The sequence below is a fragment of the Sinocyclocheilus rhinocerous genome, unplaced genomic scaffold, assembly GCF_001515625.1.
Source record: "Sinocyclocheilus rhinocerous isolate Xijiao unplaced genomic scaffold, SAMN03320098_v1.1 scaffold62, whole genome shotgun sequence".
Taxonomy (NCBI): Eukaryota; Metazoa; Chordata; class Actinopteri; order Cypriniformes; family Cyprinidae; genus Sinocyclocheilus; species Sinocyclocheilus rhinocerous.
In genome coordinates, this window is record NW_015656585.1 from 2,810,314 (window position 1) to 2,838,277 (window position 27,964).

Genomic DNA, 27,964 nt, shown 5'->3' on the forward strand with positions numbered 1-27,964 from the left:
GCTAAGGATTATCACATCTAAAGGGACGATTTGTTTGACATTCCAAAACTAAACAAAAAGAACAAACATCACCAATTAATCATTTGGTCTTAAATTCCAGATTTTGTAACCGCATGACATCATTTCCCTCCCTCTGACATCATTGTCAATGAGGGTCTGGCCAACCACGATTATTATTGGGTAGCAGCACCAAACCAAATATCGCTGTACACACACTTGTGCCAAATATCTCATGAACACCAGAAATGTCATAACAAATGGGACATGTGTGTGACAGACTGCAGGTGAAACTAAAATAAGAGGGGAAAAGTGCGGAGCTTTTGGAAATACAGAGAAATATACAGAAAGTTTCTGAGGAATAGAGACAGTTAGTGAATAATGTGATATGAGTTCATGCATTCTATTAATGATTTATATAGTGTGGAAAATATGAGGAGAGAAGAGAATAACCAATAAAACACACACACACACACACACACACACACACACACACACACACATACATGTATTAGGGACTGGACTTACTTCCTTTGAACTTAAAATTTATTTGAAGCTGAACTACATCCAAATGAAAAATAACCATAATCCAGCCCTCACTGAAACCACTGTGGCTCAGCATCATTGACAGGTAAAGTAAACTGGATATAAGCATGCACACACATACCACTCACAAAAATAGAGTATCGATTTCAGGCCTCATTTATAGACTATAAGTGGGCAGCCTGTGCTTCGCTGGGCAGCTTTATCACTGCTACCTGAAAGACACGCAAATGTCCAGAGGCCAGAGCGGCACGCTCAATTAATTCTGCTAGTTACATAACTGTTCTCAGGTCAGAGCAGACAGGTGTGGTTTTTATACGATACAAGGGAAATGAGTTGACACAATGCACCTTGTGAGAAATGGTGTGGAAGAAACGGACAGAGACCACTGGATATTTAGATGGAATAGTCCATCTAAATGTACTCAACTGCATCTGCATTCATTCAAGCTTTAAAAAAGACATAACAGAACCATCAAAGTAATGCAGAAGTATAATAAAAGCCATCTATATGATCAGTATGTCATATTCTAAGTCTTGTGTGAGGAACACACTGACATTTAAGTCATTGTTCACAGATATTGGATGAAAATAAACAGAATTATTAAGAATTCATTAAAAAGATTTGGACTCAAAATAAAAAAAGAAGTCATAAATGTTTGAAACAACATGAGGGTGTGATATTGAGTGAATTGTACTTTTTTTGGGTGCTATCCCTTTAAGGTTCTTTTTCAGTATTTTCTCATATACTGAATGTCATTTATACCGTATGTCATTTATACCTCAGATTCCAGTGTTGCATTCAATATTCTGATTTGGTGCTCAAGTAACATTATTATCAATGTAGACAACAGTTGTGCTGCTTAATATTTTTGTGATACTTTTTTTTTCTTTTTTCATGAAACCTGCAAACTTGCTGGGGATCATCAACATCTCCGTTCCTTTTTTATTAGCACTTGGCAGGGTTTCTCTTTGCATATGCCTTGATACCTTTTTCACCTTCTTTATTATACATCCTCACATCCTAAAATCAGCAGAGGTTAATATGAAGCTGTTTACAGGCTTCCCAATCAGACAGGCACTAACACCATTTAAATGATATTACTGCAGGTTAATTACATTTATGGCAACAGCCACTGAGAAAATAAGAGGACGAGCATGGAAAATTAGCATCACGGAAAAAACAGCACCCATGAAAACAGATGTTCAGTGCTTGATTATTAAAAACAGACCGAAACATTTGCAGGAAATAAGGGGAATGTGCAGCGAAGAGTTAAAACTAAAATATCACAAACACATCCTATAAATGATTGCTGAAGAATTCCTTTGAGAACTGAAAAAGTTCTATCAGCCAAATATCAACACATCCATGGATGTCTGTATGGGCCTCCCACATGTTTGTGAAGATTTTCCACAGAAGGAGGTCATGTTTTGTGTAGGCACTGCTGACATTTTTATGTGGGCATTTAGAGTTTGACTCAAAGGGAGTCCAAACAAAATGTTGTGCTATGTATGCTCTTTCTAGGTGAAGGGCATATTGTCCAATTGGCTGTGTCAGAAACAATAACAGCTTCTCTGACCTGCTATTAGTCAGTCTGTAATGTAGGACAAGCAGAACAAATATGCTCAACTGTGTGTTTAGTTGCTGTTTACACTAACTGTAACAGTGAGGAAATATTGAAGAAGAAAAAATACTGGAGGAAGCAGTGATATGGATGTTTTTATCTTTTCGGCTGATGGGAAGGATTTTTGGACTTGTCTGTTAAAATGTTACTTATTACTCAGACTTGCTGCAAGGAAGGCCATCTAACCCGGCATGTAAAATTTGATGTTGCAAGCCATATTTTGCTTGCTACATTTTACTATATCAATTACATATATCCATTGCACTTCTAAATGATGCAGTTTTCTTTTTTAGCATAAAGATAAAAACTATGACCAAGAGAAAGCTGCTTGGTTTGAAAGTGGCTTCTTTGTGTTCAATGCTTTAAACATCGCTACATTATACAACCTGTTTTTGGCTGCAAAATGTTGCTTATGTGACTGTATCTTAACAGTTATGTAACATTTTAACTTATAAAATTTGGAGTTCAAACTTTCTTCTTCCTTACAACACAACTCTGATGTTAAAGAGTTATTAAGAGAAACCATCCTTTGAGGTTGGTCAAGTGCTTTATCCAGCTTTATCACTCATCTAGTCAACAGATAAACAGACTCTCATCATCATACAATGACTCTGAATATAGTCCACCCCCACGTAAATGAGCCTGGCCAGTATCTTAAGATGATGTTATGCAAGAGGTGGAGAACCTTTAGAAATCAATGGACTACAGTATCTGTCTATTTTATCTATCTAGAGCAGGAAAAAACTATACGATACATTAGCAGACTGGGCAGCTGTGCAGTGATAGTGAGGTGACTGTGAGAGTATTGCATCTGTATTCAGAGATAAGACAGCTGTTTGCAGGTCTTAAACTAAAGGTGAAGAGCCCACTGGGCCCTCAAATGTGAAGATTACCTGTATTGATCTATCTTCAGGATTAGGACTTATCTAATGCTTTTAAGCTGTAAACAATTAAGTCTAACTGAACGTGATTCTGAGGGTCAGAACTGAACCAACTTTATCAATTTCACACTGAGTTCAATGACTAAACACTTTAGAGATAAGATTAGATTGCACACATTGATGATTTAAGAGTCACAACTTGCTCTGTTTTGTAAAAAGCGTCAACAGTTTCCATTTCCATTCTAACTAAACTACCATTCAAAAAGGTATTTTTAACATTTTTGAAAGAAGCTGCTTGTGATTTTCAATGCTGCATTTTTTAAATAAAAAGTAAAACAGTAATATTCTGAAATATACTAACCATTTACAATATCTATTTTCTATTTTAATATTTAGTATAATATGCTTACTATTTTCATGAAAAAACGTGACACATTTTCTTCATGATTCTTTGATGAACAGAAAGTTCAAAAGAACAGCTTTTATTTGTAAAATAAATCTTTTGAAACATTATAAATGTCTTTACTTTCACTTTTGATCAATTTTGACAAAGAAAGAAAGAAAGAAAGAAAGAAAGAAAAACACATGCAAGCAAGAACAAAAGTGGCCTTGATGTCAGTTTATTGATATTTATTATGTAGTGTCTTTAGATGGCTAGTATAAACTCTACCCTAAATGTATGCATGAAAGGGCATTTTGTGTGTATGTTCTTACCAGAACGATGGTGAAGATAACAAGGAGTATCAGCATCCACAGGTATCTGTGGGCCATGTGCAATCCAGCCCAAAGACAGACCAGAGTCACCAGAGCAAACAGATACAACATCATGGGCACCTCTGAAGAACAAACAGAAAGACACTTCAATTGGGTTTGTATGATCAAATAAGCTCATTAGGAAAAGAAATACATGTTTCCTAAAGTGCAAGATGGCAACATTTGAAGTTAATATATTTCTAGAAAAATCACAAGAGCTTTGCTCATCAGTTTTTTGCTGACTGTGCTGTTTTATCTGTGCTGCATGCACCGATGCCAGCAGCCATGGGTGCTGTTTTCAGTTACAGAGCGAGCTGGCCAGGCATGCTTCAGTTTTTCCATAGTTCAGACAAGCTTTTCACATGCAGCTAGAGCTCTTTGAACTGTGCTCGCTCTAGCATGAGAGCCCTGTGTGCACGTTTATTGACCTGGGGCACGAGTCCTAGATGGCTGCCAGCAAAAACAAACAAACCAAAACAACAAAGGAAGGAGAATAAAATGAGTTGTCTCATTAAGCAGGTCACAGTCCAGAGACTGTTCTGGGGTAAATGAGGGCAGCCATGGGTACAAAGTACTTGGCCCATGAGTGTTCTTCATGTGGGCAAACAATGCTTCTCAGTGCCAAGACTCACTCAAGCATATTGGCACAAGGACTTTAACCAGACTGAGTGCTTTAATTTAACAACGATTATGAGTTTAATTGCTGAAACATTCACTCAGAGGGAGGGAAGAAAAATATGTGTTGCAAACACGCTAGTTCAAAACCTGACATTCTAGCATTAACATAAAGTAATCATTTACTCAAAGTCATGGCATTGTGAACATAAGCACTAGGGTTTTGAATTTGGATGATTTTGTGGATTTAAATACTCAACAGATAAAGTACTCATAAACCCATTTATGCAAATAAGCAATGACACAATACAGCAACTACCAGTAGAAATTATGTAACCAGAATCATAACGTAACATTAAATATGGTTGGCGACCTTTGCCAAACCTGTCCCAAATTCGGTAACACTTCAGTAGGGACCAATTTGCTTATTAGCATGCCTATTATTAACATATTGGCTGTTTATTAGTGCTTATAAAGCACATATTCTGCATGACAATATTCAATATCCCTAATCCTACCCAATACCTAAGCTTAACAACTACATTACTAACTATTAATTAGCAGCAAATTAGCAGTTTATTGAGGCAAAAGTCGTAGTTAATGGTTTGTTTATAGCGAGAATTGGACCTTAAAATAAAGTGAAACCAAAAGTTATAAAAATATATCTCAATAAGTTTAAAACAAAATCGACATGCAGTTTTGTGTTTTCATGACAAATCTTTATTGCCACCCATTCCCTAATGAATCTTTTCACTTCTCGTATGTTACCTAATACCACTTCTTTTGGCTCTACTAACACCTCTCCTTCACCAGCAATGCATTTGTGATTTCTATGTTGGCCAAAGTACACAACCAGGCAAAGCTGTGGCTGATAATTAGCGAGGGAGAGGCAGTCTGTGTCACTGTTTCTTTCAGCAGGCCTTATTTGCATCCACTCACCTCCCCGACCTCGTGAGAACCCTGCTTTTTAATTCGTACATTTAATGAGGGAACAAACAAGTACGGCTCCAGAATGGAGAACAGGCTGACTCATCCATCATGCTCTCCTTTCACGATATAAACATGGACGTGAGCTCAGCCCGGCACTTCGAGGGCTCCAAACAATGGCAGAAGACCTGCATTCACTTTTTTTTAAAAATAAAATGCATTCAGCGGTTATTTGATTTACAACTCGTGCATCCGTTCGCTTAGGAAGTTGAGTGAACAAATGGAATATTCAAATATGAACGTCTTTCTTTGATGGCCACAATTGGACAATTAGATGCTGAAATTAGACAACACATTAACTCTATTTGTTCTAGCATATGTTTGAAGCGTATTAGATGCAACAGCAGATGTGCAGAACCCACATCTAGGGAAAAAGAATATTCATCAGTTTAACCTCCACAACCTGGCGCTTCCCTGGGCTCACTTACTGCATCGCAGATGATGGAAAACAATCGTGCATGCACCTGTAGACTTGTTTGTGCATGCCGGCATCTAATCAAATTAAGACAAGCAAACTCCCTGCAAGTACAAGAGAGATTTCAAATAATCCTCAAATTCTCCAAGCGTCATTGCTGAAATGCATGCATGCATGACAAAAACAGCAAATGAGATTATAATTGGCTTTCATTAGAGTGAATAAGGGTGATGAGAATCAGTCCAATCCAAAATGAGGCTTCCTTTAGGGACACGACTTGCTGTTTGAGAACATGGCGTCCTGTGCCGTCCCAGAGCGTTTCACCAGCAGAACTAATGCACACGGCATTAACATCTGTTCTGCTGCTGCTTTGATGTTAATATGGCTCTGATGACACCAGGAGTGCAAAGACAAGCAGAGTCATAGGCCATGCATGACTGACACATCTCTGGGGCGATTCAGTGGAAGATCTGCCGGCAGAAGCAGGCAAACATTATGAAAGACTTGGCAATGAAAAGTAGGCCACACATTCCTCATCTGATAGACAACATATGGCACAGAGCCGAAGTTTAACACCAGGTTAGCACAAAAATGCCATGGTCATTGCTTCCACCTGTCTAACTTTACCTGCTGTTTGTGTTTGTCTCAACTATCTTACATTTACTTTCATGATGTTTTGATTGCTATTTACTTTTACCGATGCTGTTGCCATGCACCTTTGGTAACACTTTTCAGTGTTCATGTTACAATGTAACAGAATACAAGTCGGACTGTAACCATCTAAGACAAAGAGAGCAACACATTCAGATATTACAAATGAACAACATATATATATATATAATTTAAATAATTACATCAAAAAGTACACAAATGTATACAGGAAAATATAGAACCTGTAACTGGTTACCATTTATTTTTAGGTTTGTTTATCTTTTTTTCATTCACCTTGTTGTAGTTCATTTGAATAATGACAAATTTAAAAGGATATTTCCAACAGTTTTATTTAAAAGCACTAATGTATGCAATATCTATATTAATGAAGTTGTGAAAGCATACACAATTAAAAAAGGACAATGCTATTTAAAATTGTTTTAGAGTGTGTATAGCATCTCTTACCAAAGGACATGTCAATCTATTCCATGTTAATGATCAAAATACACCTTGTATTATTAGTAGTGTAATTAATTATATTTACATGTCATGTACATAACACTAGTACACTTTTTATATAAATTTTTTTTATAAACATTACTCCCATTCCGAGTTCTTCCACAAATCAAAAACATCAAATTGTATTATATTTCTCTGTTCTTCCCCTGTTTATTGTTCTGAATATCAGTCTCCACTTTGTACGTGCTGTTCTCTCTCCAAGTCTTTCCCTCCCTGCTCTCCCTGACTGCCTTTGCTTTCCATCTCTGTAAGCACATTCCAGGCTGTGGTCTGGGCCTGGCTGCCTCTGAAGCAGCAGGTTCCTAAACCCTGAGGAACCATCTCTCTATTGGAATGGAACTGGCTCGATCACTTCCTCTCTCAATGAAAACCAGGCTCTCATTAATCCATGGCTTAAACATAAAGTGCTGTACAATACCTCTAATGTTTCCACTCATATTTCACAACTAAAGTGACTCAAAAAATCCGTTTAATGTTTAACTTGAATGAATCAACCTCACTGCATCCAGTTATGCCACTATAATTAATTTCAAAGGGTTTTCTGAACAAAATATACATTTAAATGTTGCATTTAGTTTTTTTATTTATTAACTGTGTACATTTATATACACTAGTGTTCAAAAATACAGTAAGAACTGTAATATTGTGAAATATTATTACATATTACAATAACTGTTTTTCTTTAACATATTGTAAAATGTCATTTTTCCTGTGATGGCAAAGCTGAATTTTCAGCAGTCATTACTCCTGTCTTTTGTAACATTATAAATGTCTTTAACGTCATTTTTAATCAGTTGAATGCATCCATGCTGAATAGAAGTATTCATTTCACAAACATATAAATTATATCAATTTAGAATGTGGCAAAGTGTTAAAAAATTGTTTATGTTCTATAGTAAATAATTCAGAAACTACTTCCTGTGCAAGTACAGGAAAAAATAAAATAAAATAAAAAAAGAACCTGTCAACCAATTACAATCTAGATTTCTGTAGTGGTGATGTTAAATATGCTGATGGTCCAAGAGATAAATTTACAACAAGACATTTAGAGTGAAGTCATGAAAAGGCAAAATGGTATCAGTTAATATATATAATGACATATACACCAGACAACTATGGTTCTCTTAGGAGGAGAAGACACTCAGCGTAAGAAAGCAAGCACCGAGGACCACTGGGGAAAAACAGCAGGGCCTAAATGTGAGACAGCACTCTGGCTCCTGTTTAAGATGCCATAGCAGCTGTCACAACATTCAGCTGTGGTTCAACTCCGAGGATGAAAGACCTTCCTTTGTCTCCCTCTTGAGTGAGCTAACATCTGCCCGGCCAACAGCTTCAATCATAAGAAAAAAGTGTTTCAACTCAAAGAGTCATGGGTGGCTGAAGAAGAGGATCTTGGTAAAGAGATGAAAGAATGAGAGAGTGGGAAGAGCTGAAATCTTCCAGTAAATCTGTTGGAAGGCGTCCAACAACTTTGTGAGAAGAAACAAACAAAGGCTTAAGATGGAGGTACATACTAGATCAACATGCTCTTTGGAATCAAACACTTGATATTCTTTTGTGTGTGTACGTGTGCTTGTGGGTGACATTTGGACATCCTGCTCCTTCCTCTGAACTGTGGGTGTGGGAAGCGTGTCTGGCCTCACGCCAGCGCTCTGACCAGACGTTCCATACAGCATGTTCTCAGAGACCTCTCTAGGGAAAACTAATAGTGTTTGGCATAAAAAAAGAGGTTGGACAGAATCTACATCTGTTCTAGCAACTATGAAAACAGAGGTGGGATCACAATCAAATCAAATAAAAAAATATGGGAATTGCCTGTATTTAAGAAAATTCTAGACACAAATTAATTTAAATAAATATAGCAATACGGTGCTATGCATTACACTAATGAATTTGATAAATCTATTAATTTTCTGAAGTATTTTTCAACAGTTAAATGGGAAGTGCATGTACCGCCTAAAAGTCCATTGCTGCCATTTTCAAATCAGCTCAGCTCAGTTTCCAAATAAAACACATGTAATTTAACTTAACAGGGTAATTTATGATGATTGTTTTCAACAAAAGCAATGGATCCAGAATCTAGACTTTGAGTCAAATCATCGGAACATTATGTCACAGTAACATGTTGCATGTCACACCTCTGTTTATCAATTTGCACTGGCTACCAGTAGCTGCTCGCAAATGTAATATAGTGTTAGTGATATAAGCAGTTAAGCAAGGTCATAAAGATATGAGATATAAAGGGTGAAATGCACAGTATTTAGCAGCTGAAATAGGATAGTGATAAACAGTGATTTAGACTCTAATACCCTTAATTTATGCAATCATGAATTGTGGTGAATATTATGCATGACATAAGGATCAAGTGTCTGCATTGCAAGTCATTACTAAGCAAATACAGAGCAAACATAGTCTGAACACTGGAAGCAAAGTGATAGACTTCCATATTGACTGTATTGTCCACTAGATTATTTTAACTGTTTTGTTCACTAGATTAAAAAAGTACTATAAGACCCAGTCTTATAATTAAATTTGGTTCCAAGTACAATAACATAAATGGTTCATAAAAAATAAAAAATAAACATTTGTGAGTTCTGTCCCTTTGTTTACTATCAAAACTTCCTCCCTTAATCGCAAAGCACATCTAGTATGGCCATCACTCACAGCAGTAGATTCCAAGAAACATTCTTTTTTCTTTAGGACATCTTATCATTCTCAAATAGTCTTAATTTTCTTAGCCTTAGATACTGGGTTAACTAGGCTGTTTACAGGCTGGGCTACACAGCAAATACAGTTTGTTTGCATTTGATTAAAATAATAATAATAAAAGAAATGTTCAATTATGCAAGATGTTTTTGGCTGGACTTTGCACTTATGTCTAATGAATGAGGAACATAACTTACTTTTGAAACAGACCATATTTAGGTCCAGGAATGGCATAAAGCGATGCCACTTTACAATAAGTTCTTATTATTTAAGGTTAGTTCATGCTAGGGCTGCAACTAACGATTATTTTGATAATCGATTAGTTGGCCCATTATTATAAAAAAAATGTTGTTTTTTTTGTTTGTTTGTTTTTTCTCGAATAACCGATTAATCGGATTTAAAAAAGCCCAATTTTCTTTTTTTAGTTTTATTGACAAAAAACCCCCACACTATTCCACATTCTGCCCAATGTCCTTCAAACAAACGTGCCAACTGAATGCTATGAAAACATACAGTGCTCAATTAATTAGAACACCTGTCATAATAAAGAGAAAACACAAATATTTTAGGAATCTGTCAAAAAAAAATTTAAATCTAAAAATGTTATTGTCATTTATTGGGCAAATAAACTTAAACAACTAAATAGTATTTATTCACATAAAAAAGGCCTCCTTTGCCCTTCATAACAGCTTACATTCTTGCTGGCATTGTTTATGTAAATGCTTGACTATTTTTTCTGCCTTTCTTTCATAGACAACAGCAATAATCATATTATAGCATTAGAAATAGCCTACTACTGTTACTAAAGAGCTTACACAAATTGGAGGACTAACCTATACAGAAAGCTAAAAAATGATTTTGGTAATCACAAATACTGTTAGTTTAGAGCAGCAGTGGCTCTGTCATGATCCACTACTGTGAGGAGCACGGAGCGAGGAACGAGGAGACGTGGAGTAGACTTCTAACAAACAGACTTTAATTAACATCCAAGGAACCAGGAACACACATGCAGCGGGGAAAGACAAACATCCAATACCAGACCAAGAAACTAGGAACAGGACGCACTATGAATACACTTGACGAGGGGATGACGAGACACACCTGGAACTAATGAACAATTAACATGGGAAAACTAGGTCAGGGCAGGCACATGACATGGATAGGGAAAAACACACAGATAGAGTCCAGGGACGTGACAGGCACAAACCTTACATAATTTGTTAAAAACCTTACATAAATTTTGTTTTAATAAATTTGTTAAGCACTGTATAGTGAATATAGTTTAAATCTCTCATTATCATTAAAACATAAAAAATTAAAATAATAATGAAGATAATAAAGACGAATAAAATCACAAACTCAGTGGTAACCAATAGGTGAGAGTAATGTTCTGCAGGAACACGCGTTCACTTTGATCACATTCACATCTTACTGTCATTTCTTTATCCTATAAAAGACGGTTATGAAACGTCTGATATTTATATTCAGACAATTACACGCTGTTATCAGTTCCTACTCTCATAAAATGCGTGCACTTCATGTTGACTTTTAAACCTAAATTTAACGTTCAACAACAGATATTTCAGTTCAATGAATGCTTTGCGCTGAATATTAATTGTCTCCCTCTGTCCGTGTGCACGCTCATTCAGATTTAAACTTAACGCAGACTGTCAGGGCAGGCCTTTATGCAAAAATGGAAATGCTTGCGTGAATTTGTGACATTGACAGTTAAGGATATGACCGTAAACTGAAAGTTTTTGCGCTGAGGACGCACACGCATCTGTTAAACTGCCTGACAGGGCAAGCCATTACGCTAATGCATTAAGTTAGTTTAAAGGGGTCATATGATGTTGCTAAAAAGAACATTATTTTGTGTATTTGGTGTAATGAAATGCGTTTATGCGGTTTAAGGTTAAAAAAACACATTATTATTTGAGACTTTAGTCTTTGCAACTTTACAGATCTTCTTTATGCACCAAGAGCTTGTAACACTTCAAAGAGAAAGGAAAAATTTAAATCGCATCATATGACCCCTTTAAAGTTTAAAATAAAGAATTCTCAAGTTTTGGACAGCTTGGTTCACGTACTTCTCCCGCAGCATCTCGTTCTGTTTCCTCAACTATTTTTAGATGCATTTTGTAATTCAGTTCTGTAATTTGACGCGACCGGCTGAAGTTGGACGTGCACTGTGGGCAGACCCGACTAATCGATAATGAGAATCGTTGTCGATTATTTTCATTATCGATAATAATCGATTTTATCGATTTATTGTTGCAGCCCTAGTTCATGCATTTACTAACATTGAGCAAAACATTTGTTACAGTATTTATTAATCTTTGTTAATGGTAGGTAATAAAAAATTTAATCATGTATTAACTGTTGAAGTTAACATTAATTAAGATTAATAAATGCTAATGTTAGCTAGTTTTAATCTTAACTCATTGAAAAGTTTTACCAAAAAAATCTAAATAATATAAATAAATTGTATTTCTCAAAACCCCCAATCAGTGAGCTGTTGCAGTCATACTCTGCCACATAAACATGCCTCATTAAGAGAGCTGAAGGATTAATCCTGAGCCAATAAGGCTATTCCAAGAAAATGACTGCATTGTGAAAAAGCACTACTTCCCTTAAGATCATACTGAACAACTGCAAAAGTCAAATTAAATCTTTAAATAGGGCTGTGGTAATTATCTCCCCACAGGCCTTGGAAAGAACACCTCTGCTAGTGGCTAAAGGTTGACTCCTTAATATCTTGACTCTATAATGTGGTTCTTCAGAGGCTGAAAAAACTCCAGACATTTTATGGAGCACCTCAGAATATCTCAAAGGCAAGTCACAGTCAGAATTATCCATCAGCTTCTAATAACATGGAAGCTGGTTTCGGGAAGTTTGTGCTGGAGCTTCAACAATTGCTGTAACGCGTTTAGAGAAGCGAATGGTCATCAAATAGAGTATACTGGTTTTCACAGTTTGATCACAGAACCCATGTTCAAACCATGCATAATAAATTAAATTTGCAGCAAACCTGAAACTGTTTCATAATTTTATAGCATTTTATAATTTAGTTAATAATTACTTGATTTATATGATTAAGTTGACCTTTACAGAACTGAACTTGCATCCCATCTCTTGGGTGAACTTTTTTCCCTTCTATATTTCCCACAAGTCAACCAGAAATGTTATTTTACTCGTTGTGTCCATTTCATCCCTGTCCCAAGCCGAATGTTTTGTTTGACATGTAATCAAGCAGCAACACACCCAGACAGAATCAACATCTAAGAGTTAACAGGAAAGAGCGAGTTTTCTAAATGCATATTTATCTGACTGTGCTTCTTTGACAGTCATTAAACACATCCGGCATGAAGGAGCAAATTTGCTGCATAATGTATTTGCTTACGCCTGTGTGTCCTGCAATATGAAACAGCAAGTGTGGGAGTGCTACAGTGAGGTCATTGTGTTTGCGAGCAAAGGGTGGGCTGACGGTGCAGCCCTCTGTAATAAAGTTGAGTGGTTTAGGATTAGCCTGCTGTGCTGTGAACATGCTTGCGCACAAAGAGGAAAGCTAACATTGCACATGGCAACCCTTGCTGACCACCCACACGCAAACTGTACAATACCACAATTTAAAAGCTCAGAACAGCAGTTACGGGTAAACAATGAAACCATCACGGTGGATTAACAAGTGAAAGCCAGTGTTTTATATGTTAATTGTCCAAACATTAGTTGAAAGGTGCTGTTGACATTGGTAACTTTGAGGCTAAACAGTAAGGTGGAGGCTGTGAACACTAATGAGATAATCAGCCAATTAAGAGTGTAACCAAGTTTCAAAACAAGACTGACAACATATTTACTCAGGGACTGAGCAGCAAGTAACAATATAGATTTAATCCAATCTACACAAAACTGCTGAGGGCATTTTTAAAGAATGACTAACAAACCACCACAGAAAGAAAAACATTATTTGGAAGGTGTGTAATTGTTCAGAAGGCTGTGCAATATTCCTGAAAGCACAGCCCTGAGCAATCTGATGCTTGTTTAAGATCAAGAGATTTTCCAAGGGAAAGCACCTTCTCTTAGTTTGCTTTCAGTTTCTCTGATATTATCAGAAGTGCTTTACTTCTAAAGCACCGTTTTCCAGTAACATGGTCATTGCAGTGCCAGATTATTCTCGTACTAAAATGGCAGGATACCTTGAGGCTAATTATTTCACAACTTGTAAAATTTTGTGTAATAACAAAAGCGTACACACCTGAGCTGTTTGTTCGGCCTCGGTAGACATCATCATAAGACTTCCATTGCTGAGTGACTTGATACGCATGGATGAAGATCACCAGCACCCCTACCAAACAAATGAGAGGAACCAGGGCGGCCGTACAAAGTGCAGCATATACGTTGGGAATGAAGCATCTACAAATAAAGACAAAAAAGAATACTGTGAGTACACAAAGAGGATTGGTACTAAGGTTTATGGTTGCGTGTTTGTGTATTTAGTATTCCATGGAAGAAAGAAAGTGAGTAAAATGGGTTTGAAACGACATGATGGACATCCTTACGAAGTTTATTTCTCCTGAGATTCTCTCTTTTTGTCTTTCTCTGACTCTTCTCCTTCTATCTGAGGAATTTTTTCCAGTCGGCATTTGTTTTTGTCCTGTATGCAGTTATGGAGTCTCTGGCTGGTATTCGGAAAGGAAAAGCTTTGGGAAACTCAATCCAGAGTAATCTTGTTATGACGTGATCTGTATCAAAATAAGCAGCAGTTGCATTCTGTTCACAGGCCTGGCATCTCTCTGGCCAGACAAACAGAATGGACAAACACAGCCCGTACTCATTTTATAGAGTGGAAATGGCACAATATAGCCATAATATAATTCAAAGCATGTGAAATGCCTGCAGGAAAATAAACAGCCCATTTTTCACTAGACTTCATCTGATAATAATTTTGAAACACTGCCTGGTTTAGCATAACATACTGTATATCTTCACATACATGCCACATAAAAACAAATTTTTTAAATAACAAATAAACAAGTAGCTCAGTCTGTATGCACAAATCACTTTTCTAGTTGTGATGCCTGCAAAGTAACTATGGTAACCCAACCAACATGGGGCTTCCTCTTCAATTACACTGCTTTTCAGTTCTTAGTTAAAGGATTATCAGGTATTTTATCTAGAGACTTAGAACATGTCATGCGTAAAAGACTAATGCTGTAAAAGACTAGAGACAAAAACACAAGTCAAACACGTCTATCCAGTGCATATTTACATAGAAAAAACAGTGCACGGAATGCAAAAACATTCTGTTTGAACGGGGCCTTACAAATGTTACAGTCTGTATAGTTTTATTCTCATTTAATCAATCCACTTATATTGTTAGCAATGGTTTCATGCACCAGAATATGTTTTTTTATATAATTGTTTTTCTCCAGTGTTGTTATTGTTAAATAAACTATTAAAGTATTAAATGTCTTTTTAGCTAATTGAAATATAGCCTAAATAAAATAAAACATAAATATTAGATTTTAAAAAATAACTAAATAAATAAATCAATAAATAAAAAAATAAATGAAAATTTGAAATGTTGCCTTGGCAACAAACGTAAAATATTAATAAATTTAATTAATTAATTTAAAAAAACTTGAAATAAGACCAAAGGTAAAAAAAAACAAAAAACAGAATAGAATAAAAAGGAAAATAATAATAATTACAAAAGCACATAAAATTACTTAAACTAAAATGAAAATGGAAAACATAAAAATAAAAGCTAACTGATATGTGGAAATAAAAACATTAAAATAAAGTTATTTTTTATAGAACAAATTATTTTATTTCTAAAAATGAAGTTGAAAAGTTGATTCTTCATAATATGACCCTTTTCAGAAACCTTGTAATACTAAATTATGTGTGTTAAAATCTGACCTTTAAACTAATGTGCTTCTATTTCTACAAGCATTTGACTCCTCCCAGGCCGCTGAAGCCTTATGGGAAGGGAAAGGCGAGAACTGCGGTGGCTTGTGAGGTGAGGTGACATCATTGGTTTGTTCTTGGAGAGAGAGATGTTTGGCTTTCATGAGTCAACTGGGAGTTTACTTGCTAAGAGCTGCTTTGAGACAGGGTGGAGAGGAGTGTCCGTAGTCTTCTGTTATCACTACAGGCTTGGCTGAGGCGAAACTGAATGTATGCACAGTCACAGCTTGTAACCTCATAAACACAGAGGAGCTAAAAATAGCAGCTCTTCCCGACTTACCAATAACAGACCCCGACCACACACAATCAATGTAAACGAGGCAAAGAAGAGAGTGTATATGAGACAGAAAATTGCTTACAATACATTAACACAGGAAATGAGTAACTATGAGCCAAAAAAACAGCACCAAAATATGAGCATTTACATGTGAACATTTAGTTGTCCATTATGTCCCCCCATTTGGTTAAGCAAATGTAGCATGTGTGTGTGAGAGAGAGAGAGAGAGATAGAGAGAGCATGAACTCACAGATCTCCTTGCACCAGGCCATACACACTATGAATGCTCCATCCAAAGCCTCCCAGCAGGACTACAACCAGAATGATGATGACCAGAGCAGGAAGTCCCCAGCTGAGCAGGAAGTAGAGAAGATAGCGTCTCTCTGTGTGCTCATCATTCATCACTAATATCTGCCAGAAGTTTATGGCCTGGGAAAGACAACACAAATGTTATTAAATACATAAATGGAAACATTACCGGTTTATAAACAAACCAGATTCATAAAAAATTATAGCTGATTAATGTTTTGACAAGACTAGGCACCAAGAAACAACTACCAAATGGACTTCTGTTGGTTATATGACCTCATATTATAATTCGCTGCAACATCAGATATTACTGCTATCAAGAACTAATACTTTCTTGGTCTATGCGTTCAGTTAGCCTGTTTCACTTTTGGGGATGAGGGACTTCAACTGGGAGTTTAACCCCCTGGGGTCGACAGTTCCGGCGGCGGAACTTTTTGCAGATTTGAATGATGACAGCAAAAAGAACTAAAATGCTCCTTCATACTTGACCGTACATATAAGAGTAATACAGCATTTAAATCTGTAAAGGGTCTACTTTTATTTGTGTACACTCACAATATCAACAAAACATTGTGCTTTTGCAAAATAAAGAAAATAAACAGGGTGTGCTTTAAATCAAGTCCTGATGTCGCACCTACTTCCATCAGTATTATCTCCATAAATGGATAGGAACTGCAGCAACACTGTTTTGCTGTGCTGGGAACTTGAATAAGAGATGAAGAGAAAAGAGAAGCTGGCAGGATGTAGTATTAGCTTTTGGGTGTCGAAACTCTCTGCAATCCCTCTCCAGTCTCTTTGTAATTATGGAAGAGGTTGGCACTCGGCCATTGAGATTGCCCTGTCTCACAACTTCCACTGATCTGGCGCTTTAACCGTGCCAATATAGGGAGTCTCTGGGATCTATTGAATGGCTATTTTAGCACAGACTGAAACATGAGTCCCAGTGCATAGGAAAGAACTTTTAGATCAATAGTTTTCATTGATAAATTGTAAAAGTAGGAGTGGAACATCTGTACTATTTCCATTGAAGGCTAGAATACAATACATGACATTTGCCCAGATTTGCAGTCTGAAGGACTCAACATCAGTTGCCATCTGATGTCTAGTGTTTTAAAATATGTTTGGATATTAAAATATGTGTAGTGTATTCCAGTCTTGAGCAAACAAAGACATAACTCACATAGTTTTAGCCCCAGATTGTCTCAAGGAATTGTGCAAATCAGGTACCAGCACACCAACTAAATCTGTGGTGAACGCAATTTGTACTATACAATTCCACATAATGCAGGTCGGTTCTGAGTTTTAGATTGTAGAGGATGCAGACTATCATCATCTGGAAAACTTGCATTTACCTTCTAGTTAAACTGGATTGTGTGGTTACTGAATAAGATTCAGCATTTTATAATGAAATATGGCTCAAAGTAATTAATCAATGAGAAAAGTGCAAACGAAGCAATTATGTCACATGTAATTATCATAATACATAAATTACACCAAGGTTTATTACAGGCTCATTTGCCAGCTGTTTTGAGACTGTTTTGAAATAAAGACAAGCACATATTCAAATCATTCTCTGCAGGATGCAAATACTTTCCAGTCTGAATCATGATTTACCTTTTCCATCAAACACAACTTTTGTGTGATTTATTCCAAGTGTGTTTTCATAAACTCACACCACTTCTGCACATCAACACACTTACATACTGGCCTTTACACTTTGGTCCTTCCACAACTCCATAATCCTAAAACCTGTTTTTGTAATTAGCCAGTTAGTTTATTTCATGTTCTCTTGCATAATCTTTCAACGCCCGTGTATCAAGTGCCAATAGAGATTACATGCTCTATGTAAACAGCTAAACCCCTGATGTTTTTCAGCGTCATTGAGGAAAACAAGATAATCCCACTATGTGAGCAAAACCGCCTTTGATTTCAAGAAGTTCAATTTAGGTGAGAGGTTCCTCCAGGGTCAGTGCTCAGTTCTATGTCTTTTCAAACTAAAGGGAGAAATTCAATGCAACATGAACCCAGATGTTTGTGTTCTGTGTGGGTTTTTGAGGGATTAAAAGCCATGTTCTTTTTTCATTTCATTAAGCATGTTAGGGCCAAATCCTGTTTTTGCTTTCGGGGAACAAGACAACCTTCATAGCTTTGAGTGAGTTGACTTCCAGAGACAGGTTTCTGTGCTTAGAAGGGATTACCGTACAAAGAAAAGGAGAAGGCGAAAGGGTACAGGTCCAGCAAGATTTATAGGATGGATTTTTAAAAGGTCTCTAAGCAGCTATTGTAGGCGTGCTAGCACAACTGCTTGCAAAATCTCCACCAGAAGAATCACACTTAGCTGGAACATGTCAAGCAGCACGTAAGGTAAATAATGTGTTTTCTAACGGATTGAACTATGTGTATGAATCATGCCCATTCCTAAGCCGACAATTAAGTTATGATGATCAAACATGATGAACAAGACTCTATTTAACCAAGAGGAATTTGTTATTTTACACACACACACACACACACACACACACACACACGCACACACATGTCTGGTTTGCTATCCTTGTGGGGACTCTCCATCGGCGTAATAGTTTTTCTACTGTACAGACCATATATTCTATTGCCCTACACCTAAACCTACCCCTGACAGGAAACTTTGTGCATTTTTAGATTTTCAAAAAACTTCATTCTGTGTGATTTATTAGCTTGTTTACCCGTATTTAGGTCCCCACCGTGACACTACCCCTTACAGGAAACTTTGTGCATTTTTAGATTTTCAAAAAACTTCATTCTGTGTGATTTATTAGCTTGTTTACCCGTGGGGACCTCAAATTAGGTCCCCACCGTGACACGAGTCCCCATGAGTCTGTGTGTATTCAGGTTTAAGTCCCCACCAGAATAGAAAAACAGGTACACACACAAACACACACACACACACACACAGTTTTTGATTGTTTTATGAAGACTCTCTACAGACATAATGATTTGTTTACAGTACAAGCTTTATATTCTATCCACTATGCTTAACCCTACTCCTAAACCTAACCCTTACACAAAACATTACGCATGTTTGTATTAAAAAAATTTCAAAATGTCAAAAATTTCAGGTATTACTATCCTTGTGGGGACATACGATCCCAGGGAATACCTGGACCGCACACACTCATGCACATTACAAAAAGATACTTGTTTTAGTAAGGCAACCTTCTTATACAAGCTTCCTGTTTATGGTGTGATATTTATGTGCAAACATTCCCTCATTTTCAGCAACAAGTCAAAACCAAAGGCCTTTGATATTTGTTGAATTCTCAAAAGCTCTTTTGAGATTATGCCCTAATCATACTCACAAATACACATCAGAGAGAAAAAGTAGAACCAAGAAACTAGGTTTCAGATTAACTTCTGGAATTTCTTGAGGGTAAAACTTTTTCAGACAGTCTATTATCTAAAGGTAAGATATACCAAACACTATGTACTAAACAGTGTCAATGAAGGTGTGTGACTGACGAAATATTGTGAAATTTCTTTTTTTACCTTCTGCGTAAGTGAGCTTATTGTTCAAATGAAAGTTTATGCCACACCTTCAACTGCCCTGTAGTAAAACCCTTCTTCTGAAAAAGTCCTGATCCCGCTTTCAAATACTTAAAGGGATAGCTCACCCCAAAATAAGTTTTGTCATTATTTACTCACCCTCATGTTGTTCCAAACCTGTATGAATTGCTTTCTTCTGTTGAACACGAAAGAAGCTATTTTGAAAAATGTGAATAACCAAACAGTTGCTGGTATCCATTGACCATAGTATTTTTTTGAATACTATGGAGGTCAATGTCTACCAGCAACTGTTTGGTGACAAACATTCTTCAAAATATCTTCTTTTGTGCTCCAAAGAAGTAGGTATGAAATAGCATTTTATCAGATCTTTCATTTTTGAGTGAACTATGTCTTTAAGAAGGTAAGGATTATCTACAGATAATCATGAATTAAGGACCCTACCTCAACTAAATTTTATTAACAAAGTGGGATTAAGTATTTAGTGTGGTCAGTGCAAAAACCTGCTACTCTGACCACACAGTAGATGAAAAAATAAAGTTTTACCTGTATGAGCATCCAGCTGAACTGGCTGAGGTGAAAGTAATGGAAGAAGAGGCCAAGAGCAGCACAACTGTCCTCTGAGAACATGCGTCCACGGAATGCAGATACCAGGAAACAAATCTGAGAAACACAGAGTGACAGATTCATCAGCAGAGGCCCTGGAGTCCTTATACACTCATTACCCAAATCACACATTCAGATGACTCTCAGCATTCAGTTCTATCACTGAGTCCCAGAAGATCATCTCAAATGTCTACGACTGTTCCTAAATCATTTAAACTTATAATATTTTTGATAAATATTTGAAGAGCTGACACTGTCAGGTCTTGACCAGATGTCTAGAGGACTGTTACATCACACTGCAGAATGGACAGCCAAAAGAGCAACAGTTGACAGATCATTGTGTGTGTGTGTGTGTGTGTGTGTGTGTCTGTGTGTGTCTACTGAGTGTTTAAGCAGATAGCTTCATTGTAAATTGTAACATTTTAATTTAAAAACTAACAATTTTACATACATATTACATTATATTTTCTTTAAATCTTGCTTTTTTCCAAAATGTAAATTTCAGAAATGAAGACATCTTTACACATGATATATACATGATTAAATATTCTGACAGCTACCCAGAATCTAGTTTCCTATTTACAGTTAACCAACTATAGGGCCTTTTTTGGTGTGACAAGATATAATCGAAGTCCAAGGGCCAATGTACACTTCAGGAACAGTGCAAAACATATCAAACAAAAACAACCGGGTAGTGTTACATTGTCTGTGACCTCTCTGAACTGTATTTATGGACACATAAAAAAAACAAAAAAACTGGCAGACAACTCTCACATGGAGGTAACGGTCCATGAATACTGTGACCCTTTCAATACAAACAACACAGTGTTTTTTCACAGTGGTTAGAGTCCCTGTTGGGAAACCCAAATTAAGGGGAAACTGTGCCTGTGGAAAACCCATCCTGGCTGCTGAGTGAAGGGAAATGTGGAGTCATTACATATGGGATGGCATTAAATGGTACTGTTGGGATAAAAGTCAAGAGGACGGCGAGTGGTGTGAGAGGGAGGTGTCAGCGCAGGAAGGAAAAGAGGACAGGGACGTCCGCAATGTGCAGTGTCCATCAGGTGCATGCTGGGAAGTGTGATTCTGGCGTGGAAATGTGGTACTGCTGCCAAAAAAACAAAAAACTCAGTACTGTATGTGTGTTAGTTAGCAGGGTCATGGAATAATCTCATAAACAAACTCAAATAAAGCCTTGTTCGCTCAAACATATTCATTCACAGTCTGTCATCATTTTAGTTTGAGACCTACATTTTACATTTTACAATATTAAGGGTTATTTTTGAGGTTGATACAAATCCTTTTTGGGTATGTGTGATATTTACACTTATTACTGAACAGGACTAACAAGATTTTCATAAGAACATGAGCCTGTGCAAATATCAAATATTTGGGGTTAGCATGCTTTTCTATTTTTTTTGAAAGAAATAATACTTTTATTCAGCAAGGACACATTAAATTGATCGAAAGTGTTGAATATATATATATATATATATATATATATATATATATAGTAATTTTAAGTGACCAATTTTTTACATTTTTAACTGATTCAAAAGAATTTATCTATTTAGACACACATATCCTTCATAGCCTAATGTTACCAAAATACCAAAAGATAATAGTTAGAAAAGGAAAAAGCTTGAAAAATATTGTGTATGGAAGCAGTTGCTAGGATTGGCGGGGTTTAGCAAAGTCTCAGTTTTTTTCACAAAGCTTCTTCTGTGTCACAGTAAAAACACTCAATCACATTCAAACTAGAAACTCATTACAGGCTCTAGAGTGACACCTTCATTAATGTACACCGAGGCAAAGCCCATGTTTTTTGTTCCTGTAGTCGTCCCTGGGGCACACACCCGGGTGAGTAAACAGGGAGGAGATGCGATCGGGTTCCCATTCAATATGATCTGCTCACACACACCCACTCAGACGATCACATCAGTAACACTAGCTGCTGATGGCAGGGGCGCCATCCCCTTCCTCTAATAACCTTTCTGGATGATTCTCTGCTCCACAATTGATCCAGCTGCCTTTTGTAACAAAATAGACATCCAGGAAGACTTCTGAAGCTAAAAGTAGCAGCTAAGTCAGTTCATCACGAACGACCCGTTCAGTTCATACATCAATCCACAACGGGCTTATCACTGGCCCCTAGTCGACCATTTATCCTGCTGAAATGTGTATAAATACAGGCAACAGTTCCTGATTAATAAGACATCAGCACCCCTGTCATGTGAAACACATGGCCTCCGATGACATAACCAAAGCTGGTTGGGGGACAGCGGTTCATTCAGGGGCTTGAGATTGGAGAAGGGTGATAGAGAGCCACAGTGGAGATCAGAGGACCCTGTGTCTGGGACTTGTCTGGCCTGGAGACAGCCCTCAAGACCAGATGCACTTGATAATGTGGATCTGCTTATCCTTTCAGTGCAATCACTCAAACCCATAACAGGGAGTGGCAGAAAATAGACCATACAATCTGATATGCGTTGTGTTTATAGGACGGATGTACTGTACTGCGCTGTACCATAAACAATATGGGTGTAAACAGTACATGTGTGCAGGACAGCTCATGAGCTTATATCATCATGAGTTAAAAATAAAACCCACACCTGTGCAAAACCTTTGTAATATTTAATTCACACCTTGACTTATTAGTACATTTATTATAAAGAAGCAGTGGAAAAAAATGGATGTCAGAAAATGAGAAGTAAAATACATTTAGTGAGGTTTATGGGAAAGTGTAAAATCTGCCAATGTAACAAAACACAATCTAACACATTTTATAGGTATATAGAGTAAAATGTCTATTAGAAATAAATAAATACAGCCAAATAATAATACTAATAAAGTATACTAATAAATACAAATATTTAATTATTAAATACATTATTAACTCCGTTGTTTCTTGTTTAATTACACACATGTTCCGTCGAACTGTTGTATAAACGCATATCACTCTCGTACTCGAGCGATACCGGCTCTATATCAGCGGCTGTGATTGTCTCTGCCTCGAGTACGAGAGTGATATTGCTCATATACACACACACACACACACACACACAAAAAAACAATACACACACACAAATATTTATATAAACATTTGTACAAAAATGTATATAAAATAATTTACTATAGGCTGGAGTTTCAAACCAAAATCATGAATTTGAAGTGAATCTAAAATGCTTCATAAACATGTTTTATGACATAGAGACAGCAGATTATAATATTTTGTACTATGTCAGGTCAAGGACTGAATGACAATTTTTTTTTCTCTAAGGTTAGTTGGTTCCTGATAAGACAAAGAAACAGAGCTGTGTCAGGGCTGTCATTATGGAGACTGAGAGATGAGTCACTCACAGCATTATCAGCTTTCTAATGACAACGCTGGATTAGTGCCAGACAGTCCTACAACGCCACTGTCTTATCTGAATTAATGCCCAAGAAGACAGACATTCACTATTGTGGTTTGTTTGGTTTGGTTCCTTGTTTGGTTGTATGATGGATGTAAAATATGTGTTTATGTACAATTTATCTACCAACATCCATGGAACAAGACAAAAAATACATCTATATTCAAATGTAAATTGGAAAACAAAAATCTTAATATCTAGATATACAGTTAAATTCAGGTAAATGTATCATTAAAAAAAAAATAGGAAAAAATTATATAAATTATATACATTTGTTTTTGCACTTGTTTCATCATGCTATCAGTTTAAATAATTGAAACAAAATATTAAAACATTAAAACATTAAACATTAAAGTTGCTATGGTAAGAAAGCAGCTGGGAATGCAAAGGTAAACAACATTTTTGCAGCTAATTCTCAGCTGACTTGGAGTCTCCACAGATACGTACTATACCCCGAGGAAGACACTGAGCTTAAAATAGTCATACACCATGCATTAAAAACATTATCTTGACTGACAGGCAGATGACTGGGGAACCATGCATGTTGAAGTGAGAATGACAGCCCTGCCAGGAGCTGCAGAGTAAAAGCTATTCAACATGTGTACTAAGCTTCTTTGGTTAAAAAGCATCTATTGAAGGACAAATCAATATAAAACAACACCAATGGCTCTGTGATCGACTTGTCTGCTTTACGTATATTATTGGCCTTGAGACATCTTCTGCATAATTCCAATCTCTTTAGATATATATTTTTTTTTTTTCATGATCACAATTTCATTTTCTTGTGGTCTCAATGAAACAAAAGTGGTTTTATTTTATCTTACAAGAAAAAAAGTAGGGTACATCACTCATAATTTCTCTGGGCAGCCACAAAGCATTTAACCATGCAGACGTCCCATCACACAAGTTGGCAGGGAATGGAATTTACCATATTTCACTACAGTGTGAATGACGATAAACGTGTTGCCTCCTTCTCAAGTGTCAGATGCTGATTTGTAAGACATAATATCTGGAGCGAGTACCTGATCTAAGTAAAAATCAATTCACTCTTGCAGCAGTATGTATTGAGCTTAGAGCTTTTCTAAGCTCAATATAAGTAATATTGGATGTGCTTCTGTGCTTCCATGATCATTAACAAAAAAAAACCTTTACTAAAACATATAATATGTGAAGTGGATTATGTAGACTACAAAGTTATTTTGAACTCCATATTTCCAATGAGCACAAATGTCTTTCTTTTTTTTATATATAATTATTTTATAAGGATACCTGAGAAACAGGTCAATGCATTAATCTCTGCAGTGTGTTTTTGTGCAGTCTGCTGCACTCAGAGCCACTCCAGTCCTGTACTCCATTGGTGTGCCTTTGAGTGTTACTATATATAGATACTGTGTTAGTCACAGATGCACCTCCCCCCTTTTCCAGAGCCGACTATAAAGGAGTCAAGCAGTCTGTGGCCTCAAGCTGATTTCCACACACATCAGTCAGACAGACAGGTAAACCTCAGTACCAGCCCTGTGGGCATATGTACTGTGTAAAACAATCACGTGTGAAAATAATCTAAAACAGCTCAATGATATACATTATCTGTGTACAAAATACTCAAACAACTATCATCGCCAGCTGATGGAAATTTGTACATGCAGGTTGATGTGAAGGGAAAAATTGCAGGGATCCATCTGCCTTCCCCCTCAGAAGAGAGAGCCGGCTAGGCTGTTTCCTGTCTGGAGGATGCATATGTGTTAGTCATCAAGCAACAAGCAAGATATATATTTGGCTCAAGGTGTGGTATTAGTTGCTGTTTTGAAGAATAAATCAATCTCAGCTCCACTGCATGATAGATGGTGCTTTTGGCATCTTCTCTGAGGACTATGTTTCCACATATTATACTAGTGTGAGTTAAATTGTTATGTCACTGCACTAACAAAAAAGTTGTTAGTTACCTTTTTTTTTTTTTTGACATGGAAAAAGTTGCATCACTGTCTTAAGCTCAAGCTGAATTGCTCTGCTTTACACCAGAGCAACATCACCAGAATAATAATTTGAAAACAAAACATAACATTTTTTTTTATTAAAAAGTTTTAAACAATTATTAGGGTGTATTTTTTCATTTGTATTTAGGATAAATATATATCCCAAGTTAATGCAGTCAACTGTCATCCTAATTGATTTAATTTATTCAGAAATTGTTTATTCACGTGGCAAAAAAAATATGGCCCTGATTAAATACATATTAAAAACATTATATCAAAGGACAGTTATTTATTGAAAAAAAAATAGTTGGCCTTCAGATAATTTCAATGTAGTGTATGAAGTTTTTTTTTTTCGTCACTGTAAAACATACACTCACAGTATTTTCTGTGAATTTCAACTGAAAATGAATGAATGAATAAATAAATAAACAAATGAACAAACAAATTAATTAATTAATGAACACACAAACACACACATTTTTAAACATATTTCTAATTTTCTTTTTGACATTTTTTGAAATGTTTTAAAATTATAAGAACACTATTTCCCTAATCTGGATCTCCAGAAATAAGAGAATGTGGCAATTTGAATCATCATCAAAGAACATCTCAGAGGGTCAATATGCTCCTCTCAGAGATCTGCTGCTGATGTTGACTTGGCACAGGGCGCTAATAATAGCCCTGGCCAAAAAGATTACATCACCAGCAGAGCATGAGAGATGAGTCACGTCAACCAGACGGTCCGAATCTTCAATGTGTCATTCATAACACCATCCTTGTTCTCAATTGGCGTTTTTCTTTCATTTTCTCCCCCCACTTCCTATCCCACCCCCCTCCTCTAACAGCTACCGGTCTGAACTAGCTGGTTCCAGACTCAGCAGCATCGTGGGTGTTTCCTCAGCTACTTTTATTCAGTGGGAGCCAAAGGCACAAATTTCTCACAAACATCCAACTTCATCTCTGCTATAATCTCTTCTTTCTGCCTTCCTTCTCATCCGGCAAGATCCCTGGTTGCTCATGACAGGGCTTTCCCCAAACTGTCAGGTCTGATGGGATTTTCCCACAGACTTTCATCAACCAAAGTGGTTGCGGATGAGTGCCTCAGGCACACACTACGTGAATATGGGACTCCTCAAGAAAAGGTGAAATAGCTGTGGGACGTGATGAGTGGGTCAGTGTGGGAAGGCCGCACCTGATGTGTGACTCATGAAAAAATACTGAATGTTAGATGTGCGGGCGGCTGTTCATAAGGAAGTCTTTATCTTCTACATCCTTTTAAATTCATTTTCGCAATCTGGTTTCAGACGGAAACTTGTCAAGACCTTGAAAAAGAAAAAGTTGTTTATGTGAGATGATGAAAAACCCTTTTAAATGTTTAATTATTTCAGCACTTTTAGATCTCAGATCCTCGTTGAACCTAAAGGAAGAGCTATAAATGATAAAACATCAAATATTCTCAGTGTAGTTCAAATATTCTAATTAGGAATCTTAAGCAATCACAACATTATACGTTATCACAATTAACATTTGGTCCAGTTAATCCAGTGCTCATGTTTATGCAACATTATTTTGTTATGAAGCATATAACTCCCACTAGATGTTTGACTTACAAACACTCTTTCAGTGCTCAGACTAACAAATACACACATACACACTGACCATTGACGTTCAGTGGGACATTATTGCACCCTTGGCACTAGTCCGGATGACCTGGCCCCTTTTTTCTTTTGTTCATGATTACATTTCAACCCCTTATGCAAGCTTGCTTTCAGCAGGGACTTGGAAGTCTATTGTTTTTTTGATGACATACGCAGTCAGTTTTTTTGAATCGAAGAATGGTATAAAAACTAATTTGAATTTGCACTGCACTGCTACTATGACAAACAGAAGACACTCCAGAAGACACATTTAAAGAGCGTGACACTGTTGATACCTCACTACACATGTATATAAGAATACATTACCGGAGAATATGGTTACACTACTGTTAAAAAGTTTGGGGTTGGCAAGATTTTTGTAATGCTTTTTAAAAGAATTTTCTTATGCTCACAGACTGCATTTACAGTAAAAATATTATTACAATTTTAAACAACTGTTTTCTGTTTTAATATATTTTATGAGGTAATTCATTCCTGCGATGGCAAAGCTGAATTTTTAGCAGCCATTACTCCAGTCTTTAGAGTCTGAT

At 36.6% G+C, this 27,964-nt stretch overlaps 1 protein-coding gene across 1 annotated transcript in view; it reads right to left on the reverse strand.

Annotated features, from left to right (window-relative positions):
* Positions 1 to 27,964, reverse strand: part of adgrv1 (adhesion G protein-coupled receptor V1) — a 138,467-nt gene that overhangs the window by 6,617 nt on the left and 103,886 nt on the right. The window contains exons 85-88 of the mRNA XM_016527812.1: positions 20,331 to 20,447; positions 16,186 to 16,364; positions 13,944 to 14,101; positions 3,760 to 3,881 (exon numbers count right to left, since the gene is read on the reverse strand). Of these exons, the coding sequence (XP_016383298.1) occupies positions 3,760 to 3,881; positions 13,944 to 14,101; positions 16,186 to 16,364; positions 20,331 to 20,447 (576 nt within the window). The remainder of the gene's footprint in view (positions 1 to 3,759; positions 3,882 to 13,943; positions 14,102 to 16,185; positions 16,365 to 20,330; positions 20,448 to 27,964) is intronic.